Here is a 9,783-nt window from a genome sequence, read left to right as displayed (position 1 = left end):
TTATGAGATCCCATTTGTCCATTCTTGATCTTAGAGCATAAGCCATTGGTGTTTTCTTCAGGAAATTTTCTCCAGTACCCATGTGTTCGAGATGCTTCCCCACTTTTTCTTCTATTAGTTTGAGTGTATCTGGTTTGATGTTGAGGTCCTTGATCCACTTGCACTTGAGCTTTGTAAAGGGTGATAAACATGGATTGATCTGCATTCTTCTACATGCAGACCTCCAGTTCAACCAGCACCATTTGCTGAAAATGCTCTTTTTACCATTGCTTGGTTATGGCTCCTACGTCAAAACACAAGTGACTATAGGTGTGTGGGTTCATTTCAGGGTCTTCAATTCTATTCCACTGGTATATCTCTCTGTCTCTGTACCAATACCATGCAGTTTTTATCACTATTAGTCTGTAATACTGCTTGAGTTCAGGGATAGTGATTCCCCCCTGAAGTCCTTTTATTGTTGAGGATAGTTTAAGCTATCCTGTGTTTTTTGTTATTCCAGATGAGTTTGCAAATTGTTCTATCTAACACTTTGAAGAATTGGATTGGTATTTTGATGGGGATTGCATTGAATCTGTAGATCGCTTTTGGTAAAATGGCCATTTTTACTATGCTAATCCTGCCAGTCCATGAGCATGGGAGATCTTTCCATCTTCTGAGGTCTTCTTCAATTTCTTTCTTCAGAGGCTTGAAGTTCTTATCATACAGATCTTTTACTTGCTGGGTTAAAGTCACACCAAGGTATTTTATATTATTTGGGACTATTATGAAGGGTGTCGTTTCCCTAATTTCTTTCTCGGCTTGTTTCTCTTTTGTGTAGAGGAAGGCTACTGATTTATTTGAGTTAATTTTATACCCAGCCACTTTGCTGAAGGTGTTTCTCAGGTTTAGTAGTTCTGTGGTGGAACTTTTGGGATCACTTAAATATACTATCGTATCATCTGCAAATAGTGATATTTTGAATTCTTCTTTTCCAATCTGTATCCCTTTGATCTCCTTTTGTTGTCTGATTGCTCTGGCTAGAACTTCAAGAACTGTATTGAATAAGTGGGGAGAGAGTGGGCAGCCTTGTCTAGTCCCTGATTTTAGTGGGATTGCTTCAAGTTTCTCTCCATTTACTTTAATGTTAGCTACTGGTTTGCTGTGTATGGCTTCTACTATGTTTAGGTATGGGCCTTGAATTCCTATTCTTTCCAGGACTTTTATCATGAAGGGGTGTTGAATTTTGTCAAATGCTTTCTCAGCATCTAATGAAATGATCATGTGGTTTTTATCTTTCAATTTGTTTACATAGTGGATTACATCGATGGTTTTCTGTATATTAAACCATCCTTGCATGCCTGGGATGAAGCCTACTTGATCAGGGTGGGTGATTGTTTTGATTTGCTCTAGGATTCGGTTTGCCAGAATTTTATTGAGTATTTTTGCGTCGATATTCATAGGGGAAATTGGTCTGAAGTTCTCTTCTTTGTTGGGTCTTTGTGTGGTTTAGGTATAAGAGTAATTGTGGCTTCATAGAAGGAATTTGGTAGTGCTCTGTTTGTTTCAATTTTGTGGAATAGTTTGGATAGTGTTGGTATGAGGTCTTCTATGAAGGTCTGGTAGAATTCTGCACTGAACCCATCTGCACCTGGGCTCTTTTTGGTTGGGAGACCTTTAATGACTGCTTCTATTTCCTTAGGAGTTATGGGGTTGTTTAAATGGTTTATCTGTTCCTGATTTAACTTTTGTACCTGGTATCTGTCTAGGAAATTGTCCATTTCCTACAGATTTTCAAGTTTTGTTGAATATAGGCTTTTCTAGTAGGACCTGATGATTTTTTTGAATTTCCTCTGATTCTGTAGTTATGTCTCCCTTTTTATTTCTGATTTTGTTAATTTGGACACACTCTCTGTGTCCTCTCATTAGTCTGGCTAAGGGTTTATCTATCTTGTTGATTTTTCTCAAAGAACCAACTTTGGTTCTGTTGATTCTTTCTATGGTCCTTTTTGTTTCTACTTGGTTGATTTCAGCTCTGAGTTTGATTATTTCCTGCCTTCTACTCCTCCTGGGTGTATTTGCTTCTTTTTGTTCTAGAGCTTTTAGGTGTGTTGTCAAGCTGGTGACATATGCTCTTTCCTGTTTCTTTCTGCAGGCACTCAGAACTATGAGTTTTCCTCTTAGCACAGCTTTCATTGTGTCCCATAAGTTTGGGTACGTTGTACCTTCATTTTCATTAAATTCTAAGACATCTTTAATTTCTTTCTTTATTTCTTCCTTGACTAGGTTTTGTTGAGTAGAGCATTGTTCAACTTCCACATATATGTGGGCGTTCTTCCCTTATTGTTATTGAAGACCAGCTTTAGGGCGTGGTGGTCTGATAGCACGCATGGGATTATTTCTATCTTTCTGTACCTGTTGAGGCCTGTTTTTTGACTAATTGTATGGTCAATTTTGGAGAAAGTACCATGAGGAGCTGAGAAGAAGGCATATCCTTTTGCTTTAGGATAGAATGTTCTATAAATATCTGTGAAGTCTATTTGGTTCATGACTTCTCTTAGTCTGTATACATCTCTGTTTAATTTGTTTCCATAACCTGTCCATTGATGAGAGTGGGGTGTTGAAATCTCCTACTATTATTGTGTGAGGTGCAATGTGTCCTTTGAGCTTTAGTAAGGTTTCTTTTATGTATGTAGGGGCCTTTGTATTTGGAGCATAGTTATTTAGAATTGAGAGTACATCTTGGTGGATTTTTCCCTTAATGAATATGAAGTGTCCTTCATTATCTTTTTTGATGAATTTTGTTGAAAGTCGATTTTATTCAATATTAGAATGGCTACTCCAGCTTGCTTCTTCAGACCATTCGCTTGGAAAGTTGTTTTCCAGCCTTTCACTCTGAGGTAGTGTCTGTCTTTGTCTCTGAGGTGTGTTTCCTGTAGGCAGCAGAATGGAGGGTCCTCATTACATATCCAGTTTGTTAATCTATGTCTTTTTATTGGAGAGTTGAGTCCATTGATGTTGAGAGATATTAAGGAATAGTGATTGTTGCTTCCTGTTATATTCGTATTTGGATGTGAGATTATGTTTGTGAGCTTTTCTTCTCTGTTTTGTTGCCAAGACGATTAATTTCTTGCTTTTTCTAGGGTGTAGCTTGCCTCCTTATGTTGGGTTTACCATTTATTATCCTTTTTAGCACTGGATTTGTAGAAAAATATTGTGTAAATTTGGTTTTATCATATAACATCTTGGTTTCTCCATCTATGTTAATTGAGAGTTTTGCTGGATACAGTACCCTGGGCTGGCATTTGTGTTCTCTTAGTGTCTGTATGACATCTGTCCAGGATCTTCTGGCTTTCATAGTCTCTGGCGAGAAGTCTGGTGTGATTCTCATAGGTCTGCCTTTATATGTAACTTGACTTTTTCCTTACTGCTTTTAATATTCTTTCTTTATTTTGTGCATTTGGTGTTTTGACTATATGTGACAGGAGGATTTTCTTTTCTGGTCCAATCTATCTGTAGGCTTCTTGTATATTTATGGGCATCTTTTTCTTTAGGTTTGGGAAGTTTTCTTCTATGATTTTATTGAAGATATTTACTGGTCCTTTGAGCTGGGAGTCCTCACTCTCTTCTATACCTATTATCCTTAGGTTTGATCTTCTCATTGAATCCTGGATTTCCTGTATGTTTTGAACCCGTTGCTTTTTCTGGGGTCCCAGGTAGCATTAGGTGTTTTCCTCTGGAGTCAGAAATGTGTGCAGAGTGAGGTCTCTTCTGGCTTCCCAGGCATGTCTGCCCCTCTGAAGGTTTAGCTCTCCCTCCCAAGGGATTTGTGTGCAGAGAACTGTTGAGCGGTTCCCTTCAGGTCTGGGTGGTGTCTGGACTGCGGGGGATCTGCAGTTCGAGTGCCCCTATCTTCAGGTTCCCAGAGTCCGTGTACAGTTTCCTCTTGTGCCAGGGATGTGGGCAGGGGTTGGCAGTATTGGTGGTCTCTCCCACTCTTCAGTCTCTGGAGTGCCTACCTGTCCAGGCGGTGAGCTCTCTCTCCCAAGGGGTTTGGGAGCAGTGAGCTGTGGGCTGGGATCAGCGAGGTTAGGGCTCCAGCTAAAAACCAGAAGTGTCCGGTCCCTGAGGAATTTTGCCTCTGGGTGTCCTGAGTCCATCAGGCAGGTCTCTTGGAGCAGAAAAGTTGGTCTTACCTGTGGTCATGCGGCTCAAGTTGCTTGTTGGGGGCTGCTTTTGAGCTCTCGGTGAGGCTGGCGACCAGGAGGGCCTGTTCTGCCTTTTCCCGGAGCCCCCGTGTACTGGGCTCCCAGGTGACGTAGGTTTTTTCCTCCGGAGTCCGTGAATTAACTTTTTTCCTGGACACTTGATGATAGTCATTATTTGGAAAGTGATCAATGGTAACTGGCTTTAAAAAGTTTGTTTGTGAAGTAGTGTTTAAAGAGACAATTAGGGGCACAAAAATCTCAGAGCACTTATGCTTCTGGTATGAATTTTGGTGCATCAGGGTTATTTCTGACCAAGTACAGCCGTCTGAGCTCAATACCTTTGGCAGAGAACTTAAAAGGAAAGAATCCACATAATGGTTATGTTACCCACAATTGTACACTGCAGCACATATATACATGGAAAGAAGGGAAGAACAGAGGAAAGAAGAAAAGAAGGGAGGATGGGAAGGGAGGGAAGAAAGAATAAAGAGAAGAAGCTAGGAAGGAAGGAAATAATGAAGAAAAGGAAAGAAGGAAGGAAGGAAAAAGGAAGGACAAAAGGATGGGAAGAAAGCAAGAAGGAAGAAAGGAAGGATGGGAGAAAGGAAGGATGGGAGAAAGGAAGGATAGTATATTAGATTTCAAAATATCTAGCTACCTCCAGGTCCCTTGGATCCCAAAGAAATCCCTGATTCTGCCCTATAATCTACAGAAGAAAGAGCTGGAATTTAGCTGGAATCATACATGGAGATGAGTGAAACACCACTTAGAAAGGAAAACATAATTTGATCCATCTTCACTGGATGTTTATATAATTTCTCTTTTTTCAAATGTTTTGTTCATAGAATCTGAAAATAATTTCTCTTTTATAAGTTGTTTCTACTGTTGTCATGTTAATAGTCACAAGTTTTGTAAGCTGCTACTTGCCTGAGGGCAGGATTAATGAGGCTTTCCGAGTATAAATATCCCTGGTCTCTAGAGGCTCTGGTAGTCCATTTGCTCACCATTTGCTAAGTCTAAAAGCAAACTGAGCACCATGAGGCTGAGCCCGTGTCTTCTCCTGATCATTCTGGCTGTTTGTTTCTATGAAGGTAAGAAATACTTATGATTAATCCAGCCACAGCTCCTGGTAAGTTCACCTTTTTGAACAGTAACAAGGTAATTAGGTGATAAGTAATAAGTAATAGGTAATTAGTAATAAGGTAAGTTTCTCTGTAATAAGGTTAAAGTCAGGAAAAGACCAATAATCTAAAATTTCTCCCAATCTCAAACATAGCCCAATAAATTCAACTAATTTTCTCCTAATTAGGAAAATTGATGGGGGTGTGATTGAAACAAACAAGAAGATCATTATGAACAACATTCAGGAAATATTTTTATTAGAGGGACTATGTTGTATTATTGTTTTATTTTATTTTATCTGGGAAAGTGATTTGAGAGAGCTCTCTGTTTCTAAGAGTCCATGTTTGTATATAAATAGAAAATTCTAAGCATCCATGTTCTCTTAATCTGTGAATAATGCAACTGCAAGTCCTTCAACTAGACTCTGAGGATAAGCAGTTCTGTGTAGATGAGGAGTTTCCTGGGTCCTACCAATAAAATGATAGAAATAGTAAGATGTCTGTGTTTTTTTAATTAACTAATTTTCATAAACAATCCATTTGTATATAAACAGGAAATTTTTACATATTCTGTGCCTTAAAAATGTACCAATTCTCACTTGGATCTGAGTCCAGCAAGGCCATCCATCTGTGGAGATTTGTGTTTACTCATTGTTGGTTTTTAAGAGTTTTGAAGGGAATGTAGAAAGTAGATTAGAAAAGTTGATTTCATCAGTTCTACATGAACATTCATTATAGATATTTAGAATACATAAAATGGAGTTTCAGTTTGACCTATCAGCTTCCCTAGAAGTGAATCTGAGCATCGCTGTGCAAAAGCAAAACATTTCCCAGATTTTCAGATGTGTTAGTTAAGGTTTTCTTTGATATAAAGTGACCATGACCAAGGCAAGTCTTATAAAGGACAATATATAATTGGGGATAGTTTCTGGGTTCAGAGATTCAGTCCATTATTATCAAGGCAGGAAACATTTCAGTGTCCAGGCAAGCATGATGCTGGAGATGGAGCTAAGAGTTCTATATCTTGGTCTACATCTTGTTCTGAAAGAAACAGGGGAAGACTGAATCTCTCAGGTACCTAGGAGCAGAGTATCAAATCCCACACCCACAGTGACATACTTCTTCCAACAAGGGCCACATCTACTCCAACAAGGCTACACCTCCGAGTAATGAGACTCCCTGGGCCAAATATATTCAAAGCACCACACCAGTACTCTGGAGTGCATCAATACTAATCAAGCCTTTGTACCTTTAACCTTTTATCTGGAATTGTGCCTTATGCCTGACCTAATTTTGTCAATTTCAAAATGAAAACCCTATATGTATACACAGTCTACTTGCTTTTCTTCTCCTGACACATGTAAAATTCTAATTTTCTTAGTCATGTCACACTGGATGGTGCTAATTTTCATTTTTCAACTATCTAAGACTCATAAACATGATACTGAAGTTGCAGTCAAACCTCAAACCTTATTGCTAGAATTTCAGGAAGCCATAGAATCTTTTGGAGTTATGGATGTGGACTAAAATACAGAAACATGAAGAGTTGACTATAATTTTTCTTCAGTCTCTTACTATGTTATCTTGAGGAATTCGCAGTTTTGCATAAGTGCAGTCACATTTATGGGTCACAATATCCTGTATATCCTGTCCAGCCTGTACTCTCAAAGTCAGAAAGGATGATGCAAAAAATAATTATAATTGAAAAGTATCCAGGTGGTGGTGGCAGAAAGGTTTAATCTCAGCACTGGGGTGCCAAACATTGGAAGGAAGTCATTGACTCTTATAGAGGAGTTGGAGAAAGGATTAAAGGTCCCGAAAGGGATAGGAACTCTACAAGAAGACCAACATGGTCAACTAACCTGGACACTACGGAGCTCTCAGAGAATGAGCCACCTGTAAAAAACATTCACCACATGATCTGGACAGAGGCCCCTGCACACATGTAGTAGTTGTATAGCTCAGTTTTAATGTGGGTCCCCCATCAATGGGAGTGGGAGCTGTCCCTTAAGTTACTGCCTGTCTAGAGAATCTGTTTCCCAACAGGGCTGTCTGTCTGACTCAGGTGGAGGGGATGCTCCTAACTGTGCAGAGACTTGATATGCCGGGGTGGGGGACACACAAGGGGTCCTAACCCACCCTCTTCAAGGAGAAGGGAAGAGAGAATGGGGAGAAAGACAGGGACATTTTAAGGGGAGAGATAGGGGGCAGAGATTGGCATGTGAAATAAAAAATAAATAAATATTATTCAAGTTAGAATATTAAAAAAGAAAAGAAATGTATCTGGGCAGCAGTATCACACACTTTTAATTCCAGCACTGTGGAGGCAGAGACAGGCTGATCACTGTGAGGTTAAACCTCTGGGCCATCCTTGCTCTAGAGAATGAGTTCCAGGATAGCAAAGGTTACACAGAGAAATTGTCTCAAAAACAAAACAACAAAAATGTAACTTTGAAAAACTCTTTTACTTCTTACACTTTACAGCTACTGCGGTCAGCATTGTCTGTGATGTTGTGCATGAAAGCATTTTATTTGTACTGAAGTGTGAGGAAGAAGTGGAGAAGAAACTTGAAAAATACAATGCTGTTGAAGCAAAACTGAAAGTGAAGAGATGCGTGGACAAGATGAGCTATAAAGACAAATATATAGTAGTTGACACATTTGTATGTTCCTTTGCTTTAAACTCTCAGCAGGCCACAAATGAAGTTGCCCTGACATTCAGTGGGGGACACATAAATGGGGGGAAAGACAGGACATGAGTGATAGGTTGGTAGAGGAATACACTGCTCACTGAGTTCAGCTGTAAACAGTACCTGGGAAAGGTGCCCTCTTCTAGAGTTGCACCCTAGATGCAACACTCTCCTGGAAATTCTAACAAGGACAAATACAGTCCTAAAAAAGGAGGATTCAGGGGGCTGGAGAGATGGCTCAGCAGTTAAGAGCACTGACTGCTCTTCCAGAGGTCCTGAGTTCAAATCCCAGGAACCACATGGTGGCTCACAACCACCTATAATGGTCTATCTGGTGACAGCTGCAGTGTACTCAGATACATAAAATGAATAAATGAGGTATTTTAAAAAAAAGGAGGATTCAAATCTAACTCTATTGTCAATCTGCTGGAGACATTGCTGACGTTAACATCTTCACAATAAACAGACATTAACTCTACTGAATACTGTGAGGAATGTTGGTAAATGAAAATCCCACAGGTGAGAGAAAGGAAAGTGGAGACAACCTCCTTAAGAGAAAGGTATTGGCAGGATGCATTTCTCTGCTAATTTACTGGCCCTGAGAGGAACCTGCAAAGTTTCTATTTCCAATACTTGCTACCCATGTCTGTCCTGGGTCTCCCTGGTTACCCAATTGAAGGAAAGTAGAAGCCATAATTCTAAATCATCAGAGAAATTTATAGCTGGGGAGCTACGACCCAATCTGTCCTCTCCTGACCACAGGAATCACAGAGAGCTAGGGATCTGAGCTACACTATTGCATCAATTCAGAGTGAATTCAGAGTGAATGGGAAAATTCCCATTAATATGCATTATGAGATATTATTGCCTTGAGCACACTTTGCATTTCCCTTCTGTCTTCCCACAGTGCCCTCCATGGACTCTTGGTTTATTAACTTTTCTTGTCTAGGAACTGCCTGACATTCACATTTCTTCTCTTGATTTCTGTTTATTTCCAGGGACAAGTTGTATTGCAATGTCAGTGGCAAGAAGGGTCTGAAATGCTTTTTCCTATTTTCGATGTGTTTGGATAGATAAACTGGCTTTCCCTCTCCAATGTGAAGGTTTCAATGTCTTGCACTAATAAATTACATTCCTCGCATGATACTATTTATCTGCTGTCATCCTAAGACCTGGGTCTTGTGCTGAGTGGGTTCTATTCTTAAAACTTACATTTTCAGTGAAGATAATAAGATACAAAGATAATCTTTATCAACATAATTATCAAGCCTGAGAACAGGAATCAGAAACACCATATTTACTCAAGCATTGTCCTGCCTGCCCAGTATATAACTTTCTAATTTCTGTGATCAAAGAAAATAACAAAGATTGGTCTCTTCTTAGGCACTGTACTTAATTTCATCATTGATAACCCTGTATCAATGTCACTAACTGTCTAAGTGCTCCAATTCAGTAACTTCCCCCATTCCACCTATGGTACTCTTATGTTAAGCTCCGTATTCTGAGAAAAAAAATTCCTTGTTATCATAAGCTTCACTGAAGTAAATCAAACAATGCTATCCATTTTTTAAACGAAATGCAGTACAACTTCTCAATAATTTAAACATTCAAGCTTGTGTTCCATCAAACTATGTATTCATTTATAATTAATGGATCTTCCTTGTGTCTCTCTGAATATTTCCACATTTTGTTCCCCAGTAAAGCAATCATGGCTTTGTGCCACATCATGGCATAGGAGACAATGAGACAAAGACAAGAAGGGGTTTTCAGGATGCCTGCTGCCTAATG

At 39.4% G+C, this 9,783-nt stretch overlaps 1 protein-coding gene across 1 annotated transcript; it reads left to right on the top strand.

Moving 5' to 3' along the window:
• The first annotated feature begins 5,176 nt into the window (after positions 1–5,176).
• Positions 5,177–9,140, top strand: LOC147997050 (prostatic steroid-binding protein C1-like). The gene is made up of 3 exons (XM_087608650.1): positions 5,177–5,275; positions 7,790–7,968; positions 8,994–9,140. The coding sequence occupies exons 1-3, from the start codon at positions 5,221–5,223 to the stop codon at positions 9,066–9,068; spliced, it is 309 nt and encodes a 102-aa protein (XP_087464776.1). The 5' UTR covers positions 5,177–5,220; the 3' UTR covers positions 9,069–9,140.
• The last annotated feature ends 643 nt before the right edge of the window (positions 9,141–9,783 follow it).

This window comes from Rattus norvegicus, chromosome 1 (genome assembly GCF_021556685.1).
Source record: "Rattus norvegicus strain SHRSP/BbbUtx chromosome 1, alternate assembly SHRSP_T2T, whole genome shotgun sequence".
NCBI classification, from domain to species: domain Eukaryota; kingdom Metazoa; phylum Chordata; class Mammalia; order Rodentia; family Muridae; genus Rattus; species Rattus norvegicus.
This window is presented reverse-complemented; position numbering and strand designations above follow the sequence as displayed.